At 45.3% G+C, this 26,125-nt stretch overlaps 1 protein-coding gene, 1 long non-coding RNA gene and 1 other non-coding gene across 7 annotated transcripts in view; 1 reads left to right on the forward strand and 2 right to left on the reverse strand.

The window, feature by feature from the left end:
* Window positions 1-19,460, reverse strand: part of Pfkfb3 (6-phosphofructo-2-kinase/fructose-2,6-biphosphatase 3) — an 85,641-nt gene extending 66,181 nt beyond the window's left edge. For all 4 annotated transcript variants that reach the window (XM_046442377.2, XM_046442373.2, XM_046442374.2 and 1 more), the window contains exon 1: window positions 19,317-19,460. In XM_046442377.2, the coding sequence (XP_046298333.2) occupies window positions 19,317-19,455 (139 nt within the window). In that variant the 5' untranslated portion in view covers window positions 19,456-19,460. The remainder of the gene's footprint in view (window positions 1-19,316) is intronic.
* Window positions 1,850-12,221, forward strand: LOC124091343 (uncharacterized). 2 transcript variants are annotated; one of them, XR_006851336.2, is made up of 3 exons: window positions 1,850-2,100; window positions 2,588-2,818; window positions 11,486-12,221. It is a non-coding gene; the product is annotated as an uncharacterized LOC124091343 (long non-coding RNA). The 2 variants fall into 2 exon arrangements; XR_006851335.2 differs by lacking the exon at window positions 2,588-2,818.
* On the reverse strand, window positions 12,552-12,624 carry Trnat-cgu (transfer RNA threonine (anticodon CGU)). The gene has a single exon. It is a non-coding gene; the product is annotated as a tRNA-Thr (tRNA).
* Window positions 19,461-26,125: the final 6,665 nt, after the last annotated feature.

Genomic DNA, 26,125 nt, shown 5'->3' on the forward strand with positions numbered 1-26,125 from the left:
GATAGAGCACCTCCAGATTCAATCCCCAACACCCACTGCCCCCCCCCACACCAAATAATTAAAAAATAAATTAAAAAAAAAACAAAGTATGAAGCTCTTAATTCATAAAACAAATTAAATTCAAACCCTTATAGAGGGTTATCTCCATTATGCATCCATACAGGCTAAGTCTTAAATGTCCCTACCCTGGGGACCACAGAGCTGAATCAAACCAGCATGGGCATTTTTCCCTGAATTTACAGGTTGCTACATATAGTGTTACCTGAAGGCTACACTGTAGTCAGGTAAAATTTACTCACTCCAGTCCTTAGATGGGTCTCATTTCTAGTCTGATAAAGGCAGATGGGGAGGAGAAAGGGAAGAAATGTCAGGGTGAGGGCTGAGGAGTAGGCTAGGAGGAAATGAGATAAATGGAAGGCAATGAGATAACTATGATCACATTTGTTAAACTCAAAGTCAAGATTACTCTAGTAACTGCTACAGGACTTATAAGAACAAGATATCCACCAATGAAGGTCTGACTTTCTGGTGAGACTGGATGCCTCCTCCATCTAAGTAACCAGTCCTGGCATCTTTCCCTAGCCCAGGACAATCTCCCTCTTTACCTGAGATAAACATCACACAGGTTAACAGAGGCAGACAAATCCTCCAGTACAGTGTGATTCATCAATCCAGAAACCATTCTGCTATTTCATTATTCACAAAGTAACTTCTTCTATTAAAATAGATGCATCCTGGAAAGGCAAAGCCTTTGGAGTTTGGCAGATGAAATCTCAGCTCCACTATTCTCTCGCTAATAAATGTAAACATCTAGCAGTACCTGGCTCCAGGATCTAACTTCCCAAGTGTTCATTTCTACTCAGTATTTATAACTGACCTCAAATTCACCTCTTGTAAAATAATTTTAAAAATCTGTTTTGTCCAGAGGGAGAACAAGATGTCTAACCTCTTGAGATTAGTCTAACCTCTTATTTACACAGTCTCTCCAATACTAGCAGACACAGGTCACATGTCCCCAAGTGCTGCCTTGTCTGGGTTAAACATCTCCACTTCTTTCAACCACACTTCACGTGACATTTCCTGACCCCTCCCCAACTTAGTAACTCTCCCCAAATCAACTTCAGACCCTCTTTAAGAAGGCTAGGGTGTTGCCACACACCCAATTCATTCTAGGTCCTTGGCGGGGGTCTGGACCGCAAACCAGAGGCTAGGAGCAGTCTGCGGGTTCTCAGAACTTGCACCCAGAACACAGCTGTGCTTTCTGGCCCCCATCCTCAGAAGGCGTCTTCCCGGCAGTCTCAGTGGGTGGTTTACACGGATGTTATTCACAACACCGTGTCCACGAGCCGCGGATGCGCACGACCCTGGTGCCAAACAGTTGTATTACTCTCACACCGAAGATAAACAAACTCCGTGCTCTTACGCAACCTCCCCGGTCCAAGACGCCCCAGCGCAACAACAGAAACTCCTTGTAACTGTTTTCCTCTTCGCAGGCTCGCACGCCCATCCTGGCCCCACCCAACTCGGGGACGCGGCACCTGCCTGACTCATTTTAAATAGTGTTTACAAAGCACAGTCGCTCCCAAGGGTTCCCAGAAAATACCCCCCCGGCTAGGAAAACACCTGACCGCAGGAGGCGGGCGCGAAGGCCAGACCCGCTCCAGGTCCACGCCGTGCTCACGGAGCCGGCAGGCGGCGCGGTGCACGCCGGGCAGGGAGCGGCAGCACGTGAACACGGCGTGCGGCGCGACCGCGACGGGGTGGGGCGCGCCATGACTGGCTCGTGCACAGCGCGCCGCAGCCAATCCGCGCGGATTAACCTTTCCAGGCCCCGCCCCTTCCTGCCGCCGCCGCGAGTCCTCGGCTGACCTCGGAAGGGTTGCTTTGCAGTGCAGCAGAGTGAGGCCCCCTGACTTCATCGCGGGAGACTTTGGTGGGGGCGCCTCAGGATCTCCATAGCATGGGGGAGGTTCCCTGAACAGGTGGCGTCCTGACCTCCCGCGGGAGCGTCCCGCGCTCTCCCCATCTCTTGGTCCTTGGTGGGCTCCTTTACTTCTTTATCTCCCTCCCCGCGATGCCCGACTCCCAGCAGGAGTATAGGTAGGCCCTAAGGGTTGACATTCAATCTGTGAAGGCTTCTCTTTTTTATTTTGCCTTGAAGTATCCTTTTTGTTATCAAAGTTATATACGCCTATTATGCCATAATTGAAAGAGCATAAAATATTGCTAGTAATACTTGCAGACTCTCCTGTCTGCATATTTTATAAAGTCCCAGGAAGAACGCACTGAATGTGTGATCTCTCTCTACGCAGTGCCATCCTTCATTGGGGTGGGGGTCAGCTATTATCCTGAGGAATGTTATTTTTCTAATGAATACAGCCAGCAGCAAAGGAGATCCAAGATGAAAACAATATTCCGAGGGAAAACATAAAAAAAAAAGGAAATACAGTTATGAAATGGGGAAAGGAGAGAACTAGAATAAGAGATCAGTATGAATTTAACACTATTTTACTTTGTCAAGATTTATTTATCTGTTCTAATAAGTGAATTTATGTTTTTTAAAAATATGTTTTCTACCTCTGCAAAGATATTCCAGAAACAAGAAAGCCCAGATCCTGGCTTCTAAGTTTCATTTTCCACTAAAAGCAAGCAGATTCTTTGAGGAGTGGCTGATCCCACGGCTGAGACTGGGAAGTGCAAGTCAAGCCTGCAACATCTGATTGCACCAGGAATTAAAGAGCTTAATGCCAGGCATGGTGGGCATGCCTTGTAATCCTAGAGACTCTGGAGGCTGAGTCAGGAGGATCACAAGTTCTAGGTCAGCTCTGTTAACTTAGTAAGACCCTTTCTCAAAACAAAAATTAAAAAGGGCTGGAGATATAGCTCAGTCATAGAGCACCCTAGTATTCCATCCCAAGTACCGCAAATAAATAAATAAATAAAGGGGATCTCAAAAAATGATGAGGATGTTCCAAAAGAGCACGACAGCCAGCTCGAAGAAGCTCCCTGCCAAATTTGGAACAATTTGAGCATCAAAAGGAATAATGTCCCAAATAAATTGTAACACATGGAACAATAATTTTTAGAATCCTTGAGTCCATGCTGATAATATAACTACTATTATAAATAACAAAATTAACATGTCAAAATGTTGATGGGGAGGAAAGCTCTTCTTTACATTAGAATGCCAACTACTGGCATTAAAATATTTTCCATCTCCTTAAAGGCATGTCTCCTGGATTGGGTGGCTTTTCCTTTTTTAAAATGCTGGTGCAAGCCAAGTGCAGTGGCACATGCGTGTAATCCCATGTATTCAGGAGAATGAGGCAAGAGGATTGATCACAAGTTTGAGGCAGCCTGGACAATTCAGCAAGACCCTGTCTCAAAATAAAAAATTAAAGAGGGGCTGGGATTGTGGCTCAGCAGTAGAGTGCTCATTACTATGTATGAGGCCCTGGGTTCAAGTCTCAGCACCACATAAAAATAAATAAATAAATAAATAAAATAAAGATATTGTGTACAACTACAACTAAAAAATAAATATTAAAAATATTAAATATTAAAAAAAATTTAAAAGGGGGGAGAGGGGCTGGGGATGTAGCTCAGTTGCAGAGCGCCCCTGGGTTCAATTTTCCAGTACTGCAAAAAATAATAAAGGCCATGGTGGTGCACACCTGTAATCCCAGCTACTTGGGAGGGTGAGGCAAGAGGATGGCATGTTTGAGGCTAGCCTCCAAAATTTAGTGAGACCCTATTTCAAAAATAAAAAAAGGGCTGAGGGTATAGTTGAATGGTAGAGCATCCTTGAGTTAAATTCCTAGTACTACAAAATAAATATAAACAAATGTCCCCTGTGTTAACATACCAAGAATTATTTATCCTCCTGTCAAGGTGGTTTTTATTATTATTATTATGAACATCACATCTAACATCTGTTTCTCTCAGTAACACACCTACACCTACAAATGGTATTGCTGATTTTAGGATATGTGAATTTCAATTTTATAAGATAATACCAAACTATCTCCAAGGTACTCAACTTCCACTCCCACTAACAATTTATAAGGGACCTTTTTAACCCACATTTTCTCCAGCATGTGAAATTATCTCACCTTTTCATTTCTGCCAGCCAAATAGGGGACAAATGTGTCTCTCATTGTAGTCTTGATCTTCATCTTCCTATCACTAAAGAGGTTAAATTTCCTTATTATTTATTAAACTCAAATGTTATGACATTCAAATTTTTTACTTTTCACTGCCTAGTTTTCAAAAGGCATTAACAGTCACTCATTAGTTGTTATAAAAACAGAGAAAGTACACAGCCTCGTAGAGAAAAAGGACTGTCTCATTGCTAAGTAGAGTTGGCTCTTCTGTAACATGGATTAGGATTTACTGTTACGTGTATGCTACTTATTGGTGTTCATTCCAAAATGGATTTTTTAAAATTTATACAGTTAAGACATCTATTTCCTGTAAAGCAGTAGTGACAGTATAACCTTTTCACATCATTCAAATGCTTTCCATGAAAAAGCTTTTATATATAATCCAGGATTTAAACAAAACATGATTTCAGCTTGAAGTAAATTCCCTTTATCATTCTCCATTTATGTCTAGGCCACAGGAAATGATGTGACAATAGCAGATTTGATGTCTGAGAGAGTGCATGCTGACTCATTTTTATTATAAAGGGATGACATTCGAGTCTAAATTTTTCACAAAGAAAACAGATTGAGATTACTTTGCTGTTGTTATGAAGCAATAAGTTGATGATAAAAATTCTTGTTTTGATTTTTCTAATAAATCCCGTCTAGCAAAATTGATTAGGAAAATATCTTCCATAATTTCAGGTTGGTAGTCCACAGCCATAAAATTAACTTGGGTTTTTTTCTTTTTTATTTTTCAATCATGAATGAGGTTTTTATTTTATTTTTTTTATTGGTTGTTCAAAACATTACAAAGCTCTTGACATATCATATTTCATACATTTGATTCAAGTGGGTTATGAACTCCCATTTTTACCCCGTATACAGATTGCATAATCACATCGGTTACACATCCACGTTTTTACATATTGCCATACTAGTGACTATTGTATTCTGCTACCTTTCCTATCCTCTACTATCCCCCCTCCCCTCCCCTCCCATCTTCTCTCTCTACCCTATCTACTGTAATTCATTTCTCTCCCTTGTTTTTATTTTTCCCTTTCCCCTTACATCCTCTTATATGTAATTTTGTATAACAATGAGGGATGAATGAGGTTTTTAACTGATTCTCTAAGACAGGACATCTGGCTGTCACCAAGTCTGTGGCACAGGGTTAGCCGGAGGTCAAAGTGATCAACTGCCCTGGTTTGCCTGAGAAAAAAAGGGTCTCTAGAACTTATGACTTTTGGTGCTAAAATATGGTGAGTCCTGGAAACCAGAATAAACTGGTCACTCAGTTTGGAGGCTTAGTCAGCTCCAGGCTGGGCTGAGTTGACTCAGGAAGCCTTCCTGAGGGGGGTTTTACCCTTTACCTCAATGGAGCCCTTCACAGTTTATAGAAATGGAGGAAAGAACAGAAATTTAATTGTCAGTACACAGAAACATGGGAATCTGGGAAACCTAGTAAATGCTTTCCTCCCACATTGGATGATATCGTACTCAGTGCCTATAAATAAACTACACAGGAACTTTCCTAGGTTCTTATGTGTAGCAGTGATCATCAGCCCTGAATTTGAAAACTAGTTTCTTCTCTCTCTCTCTCTCTCCCTCCCTCCCTCCCCACCCACCTTTTTTCCACCACTTGAGGCACCACTGTACACTGCTAGGACCCAGCCTAGGGGCCACTTTCTACTTAAAATGAAGTCTGTCTGGTAATTGTCCCACAGCATAGTGGATCTTTCTGGAAGACTGTTTGCTGAGTCCAGTACTTTTGAACTATGCACTGACCCTGAACTGGTGCTCAGGGAAATCACAGTGACCTCATACAGGCTCTTCAAGGCATCCACCAAAGATGGATGGAGGAAGTGGCTGCTGCCCTTATAGCCAAGGGGTCTCTCTGCTCTGCAGTATGCCACCTCAATTCTTGTGCAGCTGTTTAGAAAGAAACTAGTGTTCTCAGCATCTTTAAAATTCATATTGATGCACTCCCTCTCATCCCACATCTAATTCTTCCCATAGATACTGTCATCTCTGATCAAAGCCACCATCACTGTTCATCTGCATGATGCCTAGCGACTCCCACCTGCGCACCCTGCTTCACTGCCATCACCCTATAATCTGTGCTCAGGAGAATAACCATGAATGTAATGTTTTACAGCATCAAGTTAGTTCATGTTATATCTCCACTACAGCCCTCCAAGGGCTTTGCACTGCCCTCTGGGTAAGAAGCAAAGGCCTTACCATAGCAGATGAGGACCTAAATGACCTGCCCACTACCTCCCTGAGCCCTCATCCACCCAGCTCCCACACACACTGTGCTGCTGCTGCACAGATACCTCCAGTGCTCAGTCTGCCTGCTTCAGCCACAGGCCTTTGCCTCACGCTTCCCTACTGGGACACTGTCCACTTCCTCCCTTCAGTCTCTGCCTATTTGCCACCTGGCAGCAATCATCCTACTCACAATAGCAGCCCTCCCACCCCCATGCTCCTTCTCCCTCTCCCGCCTCCTTGCTGCTATTTCTTTTCCAGCACTTGGACACACTGCATTTACTTGCTTGTCTGTTTACTATTGGTCATCCAGGGAGTTTATCTGTTTTATTCACTTCTATGTCCTCAACACTTACACCCAGGCCTGGATTACTTGCCATTAGTAGGTGTATTAGTCAACTTTCTGTTGCTGTGAAAAATACTCAGCTTATAAAGAGGAAAGGTTAGCTAGGCCTGGTGGTGCATGCCAATAATCCCAGCAACTTGGGAGGTTGAGGCAGTTGCCAGCCTGGGCAGTTAGCAAGACCCTGTCTCAAAATAAAGGGCTTTGGACACAGCTCATTGGTAAAGCATCTGCCTACCCTGCATGAGGCCCTGGGATTAATTTCTAGCACTGCAAAAAAAAAATAAAAAGGGCTGGGGGTGTGGCTCGGTGATAGAGATCCTACAGGTTCAATCCCCTGTAACACCAAAAAAAAAAAAAAGGGGGGGGGGTTTATTTTTGACTGATGGTTTCAGAGATTTCAGCCCATTGTCAGTTGGCTTTGTGGCTCTTGGACTGTGGCAGCATAATACATCATGGTGGAACATGTAGGGGAAGGAACTGTTCACTTCATGGCAGCCAGGAAGCAAAGATAAGAAGAGGAAGGGGCTGGGGTCCCGATACCCCTTCAAGGGCACACCAGTGACTTAACTCACTCCGAGGCCCCACTACCTCTCAATAATACCACGAGCTGGGGACTAAACCTTCAAAATATGGGACTTTGGGAAACACCCAATTCATAGCAGTATTTGCCAAGTGATTGCAGAACTTAGGGAAGTGATTTCAGTCTCATCACTAACTAGGGTAGGCACTAGCAGGAAAGAGAAGCAGAGTGGCTTCCTGTTGTGTTTCTTACTTTTTCTACCAAATTTTCTCAGCTACTTATCTATAACCTTCCTTTTCTTAGTGTGTTCACAAAATTCCTTTTTGTAAATATCCTAAGGAAGTTTGGCCCTTGCAAACAGCTGATTATTATGGTACCTACTCCCACTTTACCCAGATCCAGGGCTCCCTCCCGTGACAGCCTGGTTCAGAAAGCTTCCAGGAAGGCATCTGGGTTGCTTTCACAGTCTAGCTATTGTGAATTGTGCTGCTATGAACATTGATGTAGCTGTGTCCCTGTAGTATGCTCTTTTTAGGTCTTTTGGGTATAGTCCAAGAAGGGGAATAGCTGGGTCAAATGGTGGTTCCATTCCCAGCTTTCCAAGGAATCTCCATACTGCCCTCCAAATTGGCTGCACCAATTTGCAGTCCCACCGGCAATGTACAAGTGTACCTTTTTCCCCACATCCTCACCAGCACTTGTTATTGTTTGACTTCATAATGGCTGCCATTCTTACTGGAGTGAGATGGTATCTTAGAGTGGTTTTAATTTGCATTTCTCTGATTGGTAGAGATGGTGAGCATTTTTTTTGTGTACTTGTTGATTGATTATATATCCTCCTCTGTGAAGTGTCTGTTTAGATCTTTGGCCCATTTGTTGATTGGGTTATTTGTTTTGTTGTTGTTGTTGTTGTTTAATTTTTGAGTTCTTTGTATACTGTGGAGATTAGCACTCTATCTGAAGTGTGAGGGGTAAAAATTTGTTCCCAGGAGGTAGGCTCCCTATTTACCTCACTTATTATTTCTCTTGCTGAGAAAAAAACTTTTTAGCTTGAATATGTCCCATTTGTTGATTCTTGATTTTAACTCTTGTGCTATAGGTGTCCTATTAAGGAATTTGGAGCCCGACCCCACGAGATGGAGATTAGGGCCAACTTTTTCTTCTGTTAGATGCAGAGTCTCTGGTTTGATTCCTAGCTCCTAGCTTCAACAGATGAATGGATTTAAAAAATGTGGCATTTATACACAATGGAATATTACTCAGCACTAAAAAATAACAAAATCATGGCATTTGCAGGGAAATGGATGGCACTAGAACAGATTATGCTAAGCGAAGTTAGCCAATCTCTAAAAAGCAAATGCAGAATGTCTTCTCTGATATAAGGGAGGTGACTCAAAACAGAGTAGGAAGGAAGAGCATGAGAAGAAGATTACCACGAAACAAGGAAAAGAGGTGGGACGGAAAGGGAGGGAGAAGGGGAATTGCATGGAAGATGGAAGGAGACCCTCATGGATTCACAAAATACATATACGATGGTGTGAGGGGGAAGGAAGAAAAAAGAGAGAGAGAGATAAATGTCACAGTAGAATGGATAGAGAATAGTGAGGGGAGGGGAGGGGGGATAGGGAGGGCAGCAGAATACAACTGACGCTAGTATTGCTGTATGTATATACATGGATGTATAACCAATGTGATCCTGCAATTTGTACATGTGGAAAAATGAGAATTCATACCCTATTTGAATCAAATGTATGATATGTCAAAATCATTGTATTGTCTTGAGCAACTAATAAAAACAAAAAAAGCTTCCAGGAGGGTCAGATGCCTCCACAGCAGTGCTGGCCAGCAAAGCTCTCTGGCAGGGTTTCCATCTCCCTTGGACCTTCCAGAACTTGCCACAGACCTAAATCACACAGAGCCCTAGGTGCAGGGGAGCCCGAGGAGGGAGATTATAGCTCCCAGCCTCTGCAGAATTAGCACACACAGAAGAGTAGCTTCAGATGGTGGGTTATAGTCCATTAGCATTCTTGAAGTCAATTTATTGGAATAGAAGCAGCCTCTTTTTCAATGAAATTAAATAAACTAGAAAATGTCAGAGTGTATTATATAGTCTAAGTATTATTTCATGAAACTTTTTTGTCCAAGCATCAATCCAACTATTAATCAGAATTTCTGGGGCACTGAACTCCCTTAAAAGCTTTCCAGTTGATTACAATGTACAGACAGAACAAGAGCCTCAGGAGTCTGGCACCCATGGATCTAAGCCAGCATCTGGCCACATTGTCAGTCACAGGGCAAACCTTTCTCTAAACTCTGTCATCTCGTGCCCAGGCCAGATCTTCTTTTTCTCTTCCTGTTTCAAAGTCCATACTTCCTTTGAGGTACCTACTCAACTTCCTGTTTACCACCCCCTGACTGATTAGACTTTTTCTCTACCCCTTTAACTGGACAAGCCTCTAGGATGGCTTGTGTATCATCAAGGGGAGAGCTTCCAGGATCCCATCACCAGGGTCAACATCTTAAGCAGACAGTCAAAGCACCAAACCAGTATCTTGGGAGAGAGCAGAATTCATACCAGCAGAGCCAGTAATCAGGTTAAAGCCGGTACTCTCACCTTGTACACAGTCTGAGGCAGAAGAATTGCAAGTTCAAGGCCAGCCTGGGCAACTTAGTGAGACCCTCTTTCAAAATAAATCATAGGGCTGGGGAGTAGCTCAGTGGTAGAGCACCCCTAGGTCCAATTCCCAGTACTGCGAGGAAAAAAGAAAAGAAAAAGCACCAGTAGCACCTCAGCCTGCAGGCATGTGAGGGAACAGAGCCAAAACAAGGGTCCTGGTGCCTCTGAAAATCCACTTATTATCCATCTGGCCAAGAACAGGGCTAGAGGGGCTCTCCTTTCTGACAAAGTTAGTTAACCCTCAGGCCAGAGAAGTATTTGCAGAGCAGTCACATCAGAATGCCTTTGGGAGAACATCTGGAGAGGCCGCTCCAGGAGCAGCAGGACAACCCCCTGACCCTTCTGTTCTTCATACATCCCTTGGCTTCCTCCACCAGTTTCTGGACTGGAGCTGGCTGCCATGCTCAGACCCTGCACTCAAGACAGTCAGGAGCCATACACAGGTTTGGGGGAAACAGGAAGAGGGACAGTCAACAGATTGAGGCTGATCCTCCATTGCCCTCCTCAGTGCTGTTCCCCTCCACTGTCTTAATCATCCAGCAGGAAATTTTGGGATTATTCCTCTGCAGGTCATAAAAGATGAGCAATTTTTGTGTTCATCTTCATTTTCTGCATTTTCCAATTTACCTACAAATTAAGCATGTAAAGAAAACACTAAGGCTTCCAACTTTCAAAAGTAATTAAATCTCTTCCTCCAGCCATTTGTAAAAGTGCATAGTCATCCCCTCCTGAAGGAAGGCAAGTGGGACATGCTTCTAGATGACTTTAGACTCTGTGAGTCTATCAAAGGATGCTTTGTTGCTGAGCACAGTGGTGAGGCCTGTAATCCCAGCAACTTGGGAGGCTGAGGCCAGAAGATTAAAAGTTCAAAGTACTAAGCCAGCCTAGGCAACTTAACTAGACTCTGTCTCAAAAAAAAAAAAAAAAAAAAAAAAAAAACAACCCAGGGATGTAGCTCAATGGTAGAGTGCCCCTGGATTCAATCCCCAGAACTGAAGGCAAAAAAAAGATGCTTTGCAGTGAAGTCACTTGAAGAACCATAGATTTATGTTTGGGATGGCCTGACAAAAAAAAGTCAGTTCCACAAGGCTTAGTAAGAGAGACATGGATAATGTGCTCAGGTCACAGCAAGGACATTGTTATGGTTTAGATATGAGGTATCCCCCAAAAGCTTCCATGTGAGGAGACAATGTGAGAATTTTCAGCAGTGAGATGATTAGTTATGAGGTGAAACCTCATTAGTGGATTAACCTACTGATATGGATTCACTGGGTTGTAACTATAGACAGCCACAGTGTGCCTGGAGGAAGTAGGTTACCAGCGGTATGACTCAGGGGTTTATATTTTGACCCTGGTGAGCAGGACTCTCTCTCTGCTTCCTGGTTGCCATATCCTGAACTGCTTCCCTCTGCCACATCCTTCCGCCATGATGTTCTGCCCAACCTCGAGCCAGAGCTACCAGCAAATCGTGGGCTGAATCTGTAAACCGGGAACTGAAATAAACTTTTCCTTCTCTGTGTTGTTTTTGCCAGGTCTTTTGGTTATAGCCATGAAAAGCTGACCAAACAGATGCCCTTTTCATGTAAATTTCAGTGCTCAAGTCAAAGCCAGACAAGAACATGGAATCCAAAGCAGTCATGACCTCTTTTTCTGCCACTTGCCTGAGAACTTAACCTTTCACCTGGAGATGCCAACAGATACCAGGCCAAGGTGCCCAGGACAAAGACTTTGGAGGACAGGTGCAAATGGAATTCCTTTTGTCTCCTGCAGTCTAGCCACGAAGTTGGGAGGATGGACACTTGGTGTATTTAACAAGCATCCAAACAACTAGGGAACATCCAAGTCAGAGTCAGAGCTGAAGGGAATCTTAGCTCACCTCCTTTTTTGATATATGGGTAAACAGAGGCCAGTGACCTTGGTGGCTTTCTTGAGATCACCCAACTGACACTCGATGCTGATGAACCTGGTTTTCTGGCTCCCAAGCCACTGTTTGCTCCCTGATACCATGGCACCTTTGTATACATTCCTGACACTGCCCCAGTGCTTCAGCCAGCCTCTCATGGCGCATCACAGCTTCCACCACCTGTGCTGACCTGCCTGAGCAGCTTCCAGGACTGTCCCACAAGGGCAAATGATTAATGCACTTGTAAACTGACTGATCTGCAAACATGACCATGGGCCTGTGGAATGAGTGAGTGGCTTCTACATTTGGTCACCCAGGAGCCCTTCCTTATGCTGGGCAGATGAAATTAAAAACAAACAAACAAACTCTAAGGCTCTTTCATTCCCTCAGAACACAACTCCTGCAGAAGAGCAAACAAGGGCTGGTGTTGAGGAACAGGCATGACCTCACCCCATTGCCTGTGCCCTCTCTTCTTCTTTCCTCCTCCTCCTCCTTTCTTCCCAATACTAGGGATTGAACTGAGGGATGCTGTACCAATGAGCTATACTCCCAGTCCCTTTTTAATTTTTATTTTGAGACAGGACTCTCTAAGTTGCTAAGGTTGGCCTTGAACTTGTGATCCTCCTGCCTCAGCTTCCCAAGTAGCTGGCACCACCTCTATGGTCCCCTGCCCTTCTTCTTTTTTTTTTTTTTTTTGGTGGTGCTGGGGATTGAACCCAGGGCCTTGTGCATACGAGGCAAGCACTCTACCAACTGAGCTACATCCCCATCCACCCCCCCGTTTTTTAGTTATTGATAGACTTTTATTTTATTTATTTACATGTGGTGCTGAGAATCGAACCCAGTGCCTCACTCATGCCAGGCAAGTGCTCTACTGCTGAACCCCAGCCCCAGCACCCCCTGCCCTTCTTGAGTTGACTAGCTTATCTCCCCTGTATTTATTTCCAGTTTCATCTACATACATTCAGATGGGAAAGATGGGTAACACAGTGATAAGCCTTCCAACCCCAAGGGGCATTAACAACAGATACTGAGGCAACACGAAGACCACTAGTGTCTATATGCTGGGTACTAGATCACAGATGAAGAGGCGGCCTTACCCAGGGAATTTCCATTGGCCTAGGAAATTAAGGGAGAGACAGTTCACTGCAGGGGTGAAAGGAATGTAAAGACATCTGCAGTTCCTGGGAATTTCAGACATCTGCAGTTCCTGAGGACTACATGAGCAGCTTGTATTTTTAGCTCTCTACAAGAAACCTACCTGAAGGAGCCCTCCCAAGTCTGAATTAACCAGCATGCTGACCATGCTCATGCTGGTGGCACCAAATAGTGATGTCGTTTAGAACTTGACATCTCCTTTTATTGACATTGTCTTTGTTTTAAATTACATTTGGGGACATGACACAGTATTTAGGGCTTCTAAGGATCCTAACTTGGCTATGCAGCTACCCATTCCAAAAGAAAATGGAGTTGTTGATGGATTAATCAAGATTAACATAGTATAGAGTTTAGGAAGCACTCACTACTACCACCTGTCCCATATGAGGTAGGGACCCCAACTCAAATAGCTTACAAAACTGGATGCAGGAAGCATTTTGAGAACAAATGAATGTTAAATTCTGGTTATGGAATAGGATATACTTGCAAGAGCTGCCATATGCTTAGAGTAAACAGAAAAGGTGTCAGAAAAGATGTGGACTTAGGAAGGGTCTTCAGGAATAGTCGGAAGTATGCACATGTGGGCTGTAGTTGTGTCTCAGTGGTAAAGTGCTTGCCTATCATGCATCGATCCTTACCACCACATACAAATATAAAAAGATATTGTGTCCACCTACAACTAAAAAATAAATATATTTTTAAAAGTGTGCACATGTGTATGTGCATGGATTTGTATGTGCACGTAATACAGCATGAAATATGGTAGGCACTTGGGAAGGTGGGCTGGGTCTGAGGAGGGAAGTAACAGGTGAGCCAGCACACACAGTGGAGGTATTAGACACTGTTAGACACTGAGGAACCTACCTGAACACTTCACAGTGATGAGGAAATGTTAGGTGGGCACAGCTAAATAATTAAAGTCCTGGAAAGACATTGTCTTCAGGGAATTCGGATGATAAGCAGCAGAAAGGAAACCTAGAGACAGAAGGCCCTGATCTGAAAAGGACCTGGCTAAATTGGGTAGTCAGGTGCCCTCCCAAAGCTGATATCATTCCTTGGTACCCTTTCCCAGGGGAGCATGTCAAAGTTGGTGTTACAGAAAGTCTCTGAAATTGCCAAGGAGCCCAGTTCATGGCCAGCAGGTTCCTAGACACCAAGAGAGAATAAAGAGTCCCCAGAACATACCCTACTAAGGAAAAGAGTGGAGGACAGTAGCTGGCACTGCAGAGGGCCCAGGAAAGGGGTGAGACAATCAGCGACTGGCCTGGCTCCCTCCTCAAGGATGTCTTTTCAGGATCTGCTCTTTGTACCAGTGAGGAAACAAAAAAGACAGTCCTACTTTGGGGTCCAAAAATGTTGGCATAGCTTTCATTGAGCTCCTGTTGCAAGCATCTGGCCTTCGAAAATTCCAGAAATGCTACATCCCTGGAGATGACACTGTCACCTTATTGTCCCTCATGCTACCTTGGCAACCATGGAACCTCTGTGGTCAAAGGGTGTATTGCATGCATCGTGTAGCCATGGCCTTGACATTCGGATGGCTCATTCTCCACAATATCCCAACTGGGTTTATGAGTTTAGCACCTATGACAGCAGTGCCTGGGGACCCTCTCATCCTGCCAGGGAAGAAGCAGAACATGGGGCTGTTTCTGTCTGCTTCCATCTGCATGCACTTCCCACTGATCCAGAAGACTGAGGCGTCTGAATGTCTCTCTGCTTGTCCCTAATGTAAAAAGTGACTGTTATTGGCGGACTTCTTGTAAATGATTTCTGCCTGATATCACATGTCATGTCATGTTGTGTTGTGTCATAGCAGTGTGATCCTTGTTGAAAAGGCAAAATAAGAGGTCTAAGCCCCACCTCTTTTTATCACATGATTTTGCTGAGGGACCTCAGCAAGTTACTTAATGTCTCTCAGTCTCCTTTTACCATTCAAATGGAAGCAATAATACTAGGAATTTTTGAGGGTTGCTGGGTGGGTGGGTAAATGGAAACACATAAAGTACTTTGCATTGTTCCCAGCACTCACCTAAGTTTAGTTTTATTTCTTCTTATTATTAGAACAATATTAGAACATTCAGCTATTATTCTATGTTTTCCTTCTGACAGTGAGGACATACAAGAAAACTTGGAAAATCATTGTCCAAAGACATTTTTATAGAACTCTAGACCTGAGAAAGACCTCAAGACCCCTGTCCCCAGGCTGAGCCTTACCTATCCACTGGATTCATTTTTTAAGGGGCAAAATTCTCACAGAGGACAAAGTGCCTCAGCCTCCCTCACAGCCTCCCAGACTGAATCATGACATTTATGGCTTTCCTTCTAGGTCTAGCTGATATGCTTCCTGCTCCTTTTTGAACTCTCGAATCTCTTTCATATTTCATGTCAGGACATGAACTTCTTGGTATTCAAACCAATTGAATCAACTTCTAGAGACCCACTTCTCCCAGTCAGCTCAGCCAGGGAGGCACCCTTCCTTCCAGCTGCAGCCCAGGTCACCCTGGAGACCAGCCAGTAAGAGAAGTGAGCACTGAACACGGTGTCCTGTCATCTTTCCTCCAGAGCTGCTGCTTGAGCCTTAAATGAGCAAGGGCAACATGGCTCGATTCCAGCTGCTGCCATTTATTCTGCTCCGAATATACGGTTTCTACCTAGCATGTACCACAGCAATTTGGTCCATGTTGGAAAAGTAGAATACCAGGTTTAAGTCCCTCTGGCTCAGTTCCAGCCACCAGAACCACAATCTGCAACAGTCCAGTGAGGTTGACCAGGGCCACATCCCTCTCAATCCAGAGTCCAGTCCCCTTAGCTGGGACCTTTTTTACTCAGAACTTCTGTGTTCTGAATAACTCTTCCTGGCACTTGTCGGGGAACATAAGAGATGAACTCCAAGGTAGGGACCCCATATTTCTGTGTTCACCCAGTGTCTGGCCCATGCTGGCACATAGTAAGTGCTCAATCTAGAGAGTGGAGGAATGAGAGCTGGGCACAATGGCACATATCTGTAATCCCAGCAGCTTGGGGGGCTGAGGCAGGAGTACTGCAAATTTAGACCAATTTCAGCAACTTAGCAAGACCCTAAGCAATTTAGCAAGACACTGTCTCAAAATTAAAAATATCTTTTAAAAAGGGCTGGTTAATTACTTTATTATAAAGAACCCCTAGGTTTAATCCCCAGTGGGAAAAAAAAGAATGAATGAATGAAAAAAATAAATGAATGAGATAGGATACACTCATTCAACTTTGCTCTAATGAAATTCAGTAGATTTCATTGGATTTGTTCCAAAGGCAAGGCACAGGACATAATTATTTTTTTTTTTATTTTTTCCCTGGGACAAGGGATTAAAACATTGAGCTACATCCCCAGTCCTTTTAATTTTTTGAGACAGGGTCTCACTAAGTTGCTCAGGCTGGCCTTCATCTCTGCCTCAGCATCCAGAGTCTCTAGGATTATAGGTATGTGCCAACATGCCTTGCCAGGACCTAAGATCTTTGAGTGATTATCTGTTGTCCCACCAGATCCACTTTCCACTATCCAGCACCATGTCCCAGCAGGCTAACCTGTATGGGCAACACCATCAGGCTCTGGCCCTCTCACTGTCAATGCCATGAGATCAGAGGGGCAGAGGATAAGGTATGGGTGTCAGTTCTCCCAGTCCTACTTTTTGGCCTATAAGCTGCCTGCATTCTCTGAGAAGGCTCCCATCAGGCAGCTGTCCTCAGTAACTGTTCTGCCCCTCAACATTTTAGACCTGTGGCAGAATGCTCTGGGTTCTACAGTAATTCCTGGGGCCTCCCTATACATTCCCCAGTCCTTTGTAATATGCCCTTCATTCAGCTCTTCTCAGCTTGCCCGTTACTTGGTGTTTTCTGCCAGGCCCCTGACAAAGCTGATCCCAAGTCTGAGGCTTGTCAAGACACAGAAATGCTGCAAGAGAAGGGATTAGCAGCCATCCCTTCTGGGCTTCTGTCCCACTAAGGAAGCCTTCTCCATCTGGCTGATTTTTGGGAGGAGGGCAGCAAAGTCTTTTCATTTCCTATTTTTTTAAATCACATGTTAAATAGTTAATATATTCAGATGGCTCAAAACTCAAAAAGCATAGAAGAGTATGTACACAGATACCTCCCCATCTTCTGAACAGCACAGAGATAGGGTGTTGTGTTCCCTCTCACAATGGGCTCTGTCCCCTCCAGGCAGCTTCAGAGGACAGTGCATCAGGACACCAAGAGTACCACACCCTGGTTCCCTGCAATTCCCACTTGCTAAATAAGAGCTCACCACTCAATCAATCTGGGAAACGTTACCTCCAACTCAAAGCCTGTCAGAATTTGTGCATTGGCTCACACCAGAGTTTCTGAAATACTCAGATAGCACTGATTCCAAGCAAACACTGTTTCTTACATGCCAGGATCTTCAGGAAGTAGCATCCATGGAAGGGAAGGTGATCCTTTCCTCACCATGCTGCAATCCTTTTCAGTAAAACAACAAACAGAAGCAAAGCTTAACTCAGGGGGCAGTTTGCACATGTTCTGACCTGTGAAATATAATAATACACTAAGATGTACTGTCATAAAGTGACATCTTCATAAGGCAAACCCCTAAATCCTGTGACAAGTGAACAGATATCTTTGCCTTCTAGGAGTTTGCCAACCAGCAACCACAGCACAAAGCTAGCAAGAGAAGTGATGAACTCCTTGGCAAGTGATTCTTCACACTGCAGTTAATGAGGTAGGGCAGGGACTCTGAGAGCCTCAGGACAGCCAAGAGACCAGGCTGTCTCTTGGCCCCCTTACACATGGAACAACGGAGACACTGAGTTCAGCCACAGTGGGCCTAAATGTACCAGCTGACTGAGGATGGGACAGAACTCCACCCCTGCTCTTTGCCCGGCACTTTGCCTTCTCACCACCTCCCCTAACTCACTATCTCCAGGGACTGTAAGTCAGCCCTGTTCACAGCCAGGAGCTTACAATGGTACCCTAGTACCCTCTGCTTAAGGGACAAAGGCCAGTACAGCTTCCCAGCAACCAAAGCACTAACTAACCTGACAACTGACCCAAATTATGAGAGACAAAGAAGCTGGGTGGAGGGATCAGAGAGCCACAGGACACAGTTCCAGAACTCATTGAGTTCCCACCAGCAATGTACCCAGAAGAGTGGAGAGTCTTGGATCCTGAGTGACAAAGGGTCACCTGAGCCCAAGCTCCTCCCAACACAAAAAGAAAATGCAGGAGTCACACAGACCTAGTTTGAATATGAAATGAGCCCCCCTCTTCCGGCACTTCTGCTGCTCCCCACATCTATCCCTGGGCTGTGCCCTGAAGGTGGCTCTGTGGTTGTATTCCTTTTCTCTTTTACCCTAACACCATGTTTCTTCTTCTTTTTTTTTTTTTTTAATTTCACCCTGATACACCTTTTCCAGCCCAGCTCTAAGCTGTGACTGAGGGAGTCACTGGGTCTCCATTGCCCTACCTGTAAAATGGGGCCAAATACACAGGCGACCCTCGCCAGGAGCCTACAGACATTTCTGGGCTTTTCTGGCAGTCACTCACAGGGAGTGAGTCCAGATGCAGGGGCCATGGCAGAACACAGCGCCCATAGAAACAGAGCGAGATGAGTACTGCCTGCGGCTGCCAGGCTGACCTCACTGGGGCATTGGTCTACTTCTCTGTGCCCTGTCGCCCGGTCCTTATACAGCCGTCCTTCTTCGTGCGCTCATTTTTGCCAAGGAAGACACTGAGCGTAGGTAGATTTCCCCGGGTCTGAAGGCAAGAAAGGGCAATGACCGGACTGGCACAGATATGCTTTGCACCCGAACGGCCACCTCCCCTCCGCAGCCCAGTTCTAAGCTGCACTAAGCCGCACAGCTCCAGCCACCAGAATCGACCGTCCGCAGCGAGTACCCTAAAATTCCCGACCTCTATTCCGTCTGCATCTCAGGACTTGTAAGCAGCGGGATTCCAGGATTCGCTGAAAGTGCCGTGACTCGCTCCCGGCGCTATCTGCCGCCTGCTCCGGCACGTGGTGTCGCCGCAGAGTCGCCGGAGGGGACAGTGAGGGGCCAAGAGGACAGTGCGGGGGCGAAAGGGCCAAGGCATGGCTGGAGGGGCAGTGCAGAAACGAGGGGACAAAGTGGGACCCGCGGGGACAGGGCGGCGCGGATCTCAGCATCAGCCCCTGCACGGCTGTTGTCCCAGAGAGCTGGGCTTCCGCACCTGACGGGGACCCGAGCCCGCCTTTGCCCGCAGGCGCCGCGCAGGTCCCCGGAGCAGAGCGCGGGGTGTTCCAGGGGGGACCCTACCTTTCCTGAAGGGCATCGCGCAGGGGGCGCTCCCCGCGGGGCTGGCCCGCGACACACAGGCAAGCCTACGTCCAAACGGCAACTCGCGGTTCGGGGTGCTTGCGGGTGATGGGGCAGACGAGGGAGGAGAAAGGGACATATTTGGTCAAAGCCTGGCGCGTCACGGCGCGGAGGAGGCCCCGCGGCGAAGCAGGAAGGGCGGGAGGCGTCACCAGTGCGCTCACCAGTGCGCTCGGGACGCCTGCGGGCTGCGCTGTGAGGCCGGGGGTACGGCGCTGGGTCCCGCCCTGACCCAACGACACCCCAGAGGCGGAATCGCTGGGGCCCTGGAGCTGCTGCCAGTCTTTGCAGATGCCATAAACGGAAGGCACCCTCCTGCGCAGGAAGAAAACCAGCACTTTCATAGTCTCCTTCGGGCGGTCATCCTGGAAAGGGACTTGGGGAATTCTATCCCATTGTTACCTTCCTGTTCTTTGGGCCCAGAAGACGGGCACAGGGGACTCAAATGGCTGGTTAATTCGTATTCAAATTAGAGGGCTGGCGGGAGCAGCCCAGAAAGGACGTTAGTTTCTAATGGGTAACCTTCCTCTGCCGTTTAGCACTGTCCCCGCGCTCTGCATCTTGCCCTGGCACTTGCCACCCCGACAGTTGCTTGTTTGTAAGACCCTCGAAGGGGAATCTTTGTTTTCTCTTTTGTCACTACTCTTTCCCCAGAGCCTGAAACAGTCCCTCTCTGGGGTTCAATAAATCCATCAAGAGAAATTATTAGTGTCACTTGGGGCTCAGCGGGGAGGGCGGGGTCGCCTTCACCCTATGACTTATTTTGCCTTTGTAAAGGCCAGCACCTGAGGAAATGTCTTATTGTTTGGGGGACCCAAATGTCTCAAAGATAGATCCTCTTTTGGGTCCGTTAAGAGGTAATTAAGTTAATTACTGTGAGGAGTGCTATTATATTTTGCACTTTGAAGAAGTGATGTTAGTAATAGTGTCCTCATCTTATACTTAAAACGCCCATGTAGACAGCAATTGGCCCACTCTCCACGTAGTGAAAAAAAAAGAACCATCCTGGTGAGCTGAGTTGGAAAGTTACAGCCAGTAAGCCTGGTGGCATTTTTCTTCTTTTTTATTAGAATTGGTTTCTTAGCCTGTGATGTTTTATGGGTAACCATTGACATGACTCCCCTGCATTTTGCCTATTGGGGATTGAACCCAGGTGTTCTCTACCACTGTGGTACCACCCCTACTTCCCCACTCTCCAGTGTTGGTGATTGAACCCAGGGCCTCAGGCATGCTGGACAAGTACTGAACTATATCCTCATCCCTCCCAGCCCTTTTTCAAAAATTTTTATTATTTTGAGACAGAATCTTGCCAAATTCCCTTAGCTAGCCTTGAACTCACGATCCTCCTGCCTCAGCCTCCTGAGTCACTGAAATTAGAGGTGTGCACCACTTTCCCTACATTTTGAAGACAGATAATGCCAATGAAGAAGGAAGTAATATGGCCTCAGACAGTGTCTTGTTACTTAACCTGGAACACAGCTGCAGGGCCTTCTGAACAAACATTGCCTCCTGGGCCTGGATTGGACTTGAAAGCTGGGTCATGTGCTCTCAGACCACCTTCATTGAGAATGTGGGTGTCAGAGCAGGAAGTGGGTTTTCCTGGGGCCAGACCCAGATTCAGTGCTATCGATGTGATCAGCTTCCTCTGCCCTTTTCCCTGGCTGAATTATAATGTCAAGTGAATGTGGACTTAGCTCCAGGGACTTTGGTAGCCACAGAATGCAAATTTTATCTAAAGCCACCTGGTCTAGATAAAGAGTGGGTCAGAACACACATATCAGATGTGCTGCAGTGGCTGTCATAGTAAAGCCAGAGTACTGCCCTCTGACATGGGTGGGTCTCATTCCTTCTAGTTGGCACCTTGCCCCTGAGGACTCACTTGTTCACAGGGAAAAGTGGCTGGTGTGATACAGGAGGAAATATATATGGTACTCCGTCTTTGATCCCAGTTCCTGACCCAACACTTCTAAAGCCCCTGGAATTTCCAGAGTGGTAAGTGTCCTTTGTATGCTCGTGTGAGAACTGGGAACTGTGGCTTCAGCATAGGAGCTGGTGGCCAGAAAGACTAAGGCCTAAAGAAAGGGTTGAACTTTCAGCTCAAGCCCCTGACCTCAGGGGAGGGAAGAGGGGTTGGAAATAGATTTAATTATCATCAATGAATGGTTTGACCCATCATGCATAGTCAGTGAAGCCTCCATTCAAAACCCTAAAGAGGGAATTCAGAGAACTCCATGATTGGTAAACACCTGGAGGGCATAGACACTCCTGCCCCACCCCCACTTACCTTGCCCTCTGCATCTCTTCCTGGTGGCTGCTCACAAGTTGTGTCCTTTAAAATAAACCAGAGTAATTAATAGCAAAATGATTTCTTGTGCTTTATGAGCTGTTCTAGCAAAACTAAACATGAAATGAAAGGTGCGAGGCTGATGGGTATGGGAAGTTTATAGCCAAGTTGGACAGAAGTGTGGGTAAGCTGGGTACCAATACTTCCTTGGGTCTTGTGGGACTGAACTCTTAAAATTGTGGCATCTTACTTCAGGCTGGGTCAGAATTGGATTGGACTGTAGGCTGTCTGTCTGGGATCCAGAGCTGGTTATTGGTAAGTAAAAACCTACACATGTGGTTTCAGAAAAGTTGTGAGTAAAAACAGGTCAGACTATTGTGTTCTGATCTCTCTACTTTGAATCTGTTTAATTCCATGTGGAAGAAAAAGAACAATGTAACTGTTTTCTGGCTTCTTTCTCTTCCCTGTTCAGATAACAGCACACAGATTTTTCCTGGAAGGAGCAACCTCAGCAGATTTACCCTGTGATGGGCAGGCAGTAGAGAACTGAGTAGTCTTCAGGGCTAGCCAGGGCTGAAGACCCATCTACTCACAGCCAGTCCTGGAGGGAGGTGGACACGGTGATGGGAAAGTTCCCCTAATTTGCAGGCCAGGAAAAAAATATTTGAAGCCATTTTAAATGGAGACTATCTCACCAAGTTGAGCACAGTGGTGCACACCTGTTATTCCATCAACTCAGGAGGCTGAGGCAGGAGGATTGCAAGTTCTGGCCAGCCTCAGAATTTGGAAAGACTCTAAGCAATTTAGTGAAATGTCTTCTCAAAATGAAAAATAAAAAGGGCTAAGGATGTGGCTCAGTGGTAAAGCACCACTGGGTTTAATCCCCAGTACCAGAAAAGAAGAAAGAAAGAAAGGAAAGAGAAGAGAATATATCCCGAGGCTTCTTCAACAATACACTATGAGTCACAAAACCATGTAATTTCACCATTACTCACCAAACCTTGAAATGTGCCCACTGACATTTCTGTTCTCAGTCTAATGGATACTGATTTGAATATTCCTCTGCTCCTAAGGCACTCTTAGCACATCAAAGTGGTGTTTTTAAAATCTAACATAATTGCTAGGAATTGCAGGTAAGCTACAAGAATGGCCAGTCAGGCTCAACACCCTCTCCCCAACCTCTACTTCCTTCTGTCATGTTTTACAAATGGTCACGTTAAGTAGTGATTTGGTAACCCGAGGCTGTCAAAACTGAGTAGACATGAGAATCACCTGAAGGGCTGTTTAAGCAGCTCGTGGGGCCATACCCTGGTTCCTCACTGAGTAAGTAAGTGCAGGGTAGGATCTGCATCTCTAGCCTTCTGGCAGAGTTCCCAGGTTCCCAGAGGCAGTAGTTCTGTTACTTTTGTCGCTTTGAGAACTAAAGAGGAAATGCATGGGGTTAAAGATCCCCTATGCAGGTCAGCCCTCCCTTTTGGCAGACCTACCCACAGAACCACAAATCACAAAAAAGAACACCTTATTCCCCTCACTCTTCTGTTTTTCCCATGCTGGCTATTATCAGGGTCCACTACTAGAGGTCATTCTCATTCCTTGCTATGTGGCACCATCCCTCTTGAAGTGGCAAGGGGCAGTCGAGTTCTTCCTGTGCTTTGAACTCTGACCTCAGTTTCTGAGTCCTGCTGGAGAAAACTCTGCCTTACAGAACTCAGGCACCTAACCTATCTCCCTATCTTAAGGTCACCTGACTGGCATCTAGTTATATCTGCAAATCCCTTCAGGACCAGATCCAGTTGGCACTGGACTGAGTACTCAGGCAAAGGTTTATATACAAGAACTCCCTGGAAATCTGGGAGTCTTGTTAGAATTCTGCCACTAGAGAGAAATTTTTTTGAAGGGGGGTACTGGGGATCAAACTTAGAGGCACTTTACCACTGATTTATATCTCCAACACTATTTTTTATTTTGAGACAAAATCTTGCAAAGTTGCTTAGGGCCTCACTAAGATGCTGAGGCTGGCCTCAAATTTGTGATCCTCTTGTTTCAGCCTCCCAAGCCACTAGGATCACAGGCAAGCCCACCATACCCAGCTATACACAATAATTTATTAAACCAAATAAATAGTTATTAATTGATAACACAGGATTACCTTGGGAGGGAATGAGCCCAAGCAGTGAGGGTGTGGGCTCCCCAGTGCACCCAGGAGAGCCTGACCCGCCTCTATGAAGATGCCTCACGGAGAATGTATCAGTTTTCTCCCAATTAATCTTCCTATTTGAACTGAGCTCCTATGTACAGCCTTGGCTCTGGTGGAATGCAATTAATTATCCTTTCTCCTGCCCTTAGGTGAAATTTCCAAGATCAGGATGTAGTTCAAATCTGTGATTAATGTTCCTGATGGAGGGGAGCACGCTGTGCCTATTGTTCAGCTGTCCTTGCAACTTCAGAAGACACAGCCAGGGCAGCTGGGAATGCACACCCCTCAGCTGACGCGGCAGTTACCTGTTTCTTCAGAGGGGAAGAGTAACTCCTGGGAGGCTTCAAAGTGAGTGGAAAGCTCTAGCAAGCTGTTCACGTGGTTTGCTTGGGGCCTTTGAAGCCACTGAACCAAAGGATGGGGTTGCACTGAAGATGGAGCCATTGAAAGCATCAGAGCCCTGAGGGACTCTCAACTAGAACCAGTCTGCTCTTGGAAGGTTGTCCTGGCGGCAAGTATGGAAACCAGGCTTTCTTGTTCTTATTTTTCTTTCTTTTCTTATTTATTTATTTATTGATTGATATTGGGGATTGAACCCAGGGACACTCAACCACTGAGCTACATCCCCAGTCCTTTTTATTTTGTATTTTGAGACAGGGTCCTGCTAAGTTGCTGAGGCTGGCCTTGAACTTGTGATCCTCTGCTTCAGCCTCTGGAGTTTCAAGGGTTACAGGTGTACAACACCACGCCCAGCCTACTATCTAATTTTAAATGTTTTTCTTTTTAATTCTTTCCTATTCTCTTTGCCCCCAACCCCACTCTCTGGAGCTCTTTATATATTTTGGGTATCAACTCCTTGTCAGATGTATAGTTTGCAGATATTTCCTTCATTCTGTAGATTGTTTTTTTTTTTTTCTTCATTTTCTTTTGTATCAGGGATTTTACTCATTGGCACTTAGCCACTGAGCCACATCCCTAGACCTTATTTTTTATTTTGAGACAGGGTCTTGCTAAGTTACTTAGGGCCTCACTAAATTGCTGAGATTGGCTCTGAACTTTCGATTCTTCTGCCTCAGCCTCTTGAGCTGCTGGGATTACAGGCATGCACCATTATACCTGGCTCTTCTCTCATTTCTTTTGCTGTGAAGTTTTCTCTTTCTTTTTAATGTCATAGAGAGCTTTCATGCTTGTCTTTTTTTTTTTTTTCCATAGCACCCTGACAAACTTTTGAATCAGGGAGAGGCAACCATTCACCCCATTTCAGGATGAAGCTGGCCTCGGCTAGGGGAGTGACTTGCCCTGGTTGCTCAGCCAGACAAGGACAGAGCAGAGCCCTCAGTCTAGGCCTTTCTCCGGCAACTCTGTTCTCTCTTCCAGCCATGTCCTAAGGTCACGACATCACAGTCCTCAGGCGTTAGCTTAGCTGGGAACCCAGGGCCTTCAGCCTTTGTGAATTGAGTCTTAATTCTCTGTTTATGGCTGAGGAGCCTGACTGGCTTTCCCCCAGGAATCAGGATCAGTCTCTGGGGCTAAGTGATTGCTTTCCATAGACTTACTTCCAAGAATAGGATACTGTCTTCTGAGGACAGTCAGTGATTTCAAATTGACCATATAGTCATCTTGCATTAGCTTTTCATCACTGTGATCAAAACATTCAACGAACTAGAGGAGGGCAAGTGTATTTTGGCTCACAATTCCGAGTGCATGCGGCCCTCAGCACCATATACAAAAAAAAAAAAGATGTTGGGTCTGCCGAAAACTAAAAAATAAATATTAAAAAATTCTCTCTCTCTCTCTAAAAAAAAAAAGGGGGGGGGGAGAGGAGATGACCAAATCCAACATAGGCCATTGTTGTCCTTTCGAGGCTTCTGCTCTCTTCTTTCCTCTACCTGTTTCCTTCCCCATGAAATGCAGAGTATTTGTCATTGGCCAAATGTAAGAAGCAAATGACTTTTAAAAACTGTAAAAAAAAAAAAATCAAGTTTTATGTTTTTATTATAATTAAGGGTGGTTTTTATATATACAAAAACTGCTTGGAATTATTTTAATTTTTGATCAATATTCATTTTATTCAAATTCAAAATTTGAATTTTTTTTCAGTGCTTGAGATCAAACCCAGGGCCTTGTGCATGCTGGTGCATGCCAGGCAAACACTCTACTCCTAGGATACATCTCCAGCCCCCGATCCTTTTTCTTAAGCCTCTATGTTCAACTTAAAACTCTGTGATTGTATTTATAACTTTATTTTATAAAATAGAAAAAAATTAA

The sequence above is a fragment of the Marmota monax genome, unplaced genomic scaffold (genome assembly GCF_021218885.2).
Source record: "Marmota monax isolate L192 unplaced genomic scaffold, Marmota_monax_Labrador192_F-V1.1 WCK01_AAM20220418_F8-fsc00072, whole genome shotgun sequence".
NCBI classification, from domain to species: domain Eukaryota; kingdom Metazoa; phylum Chordata; class Mammalia; order Rodentia; family Sciuridae; genus Marmota; species Marmota monax.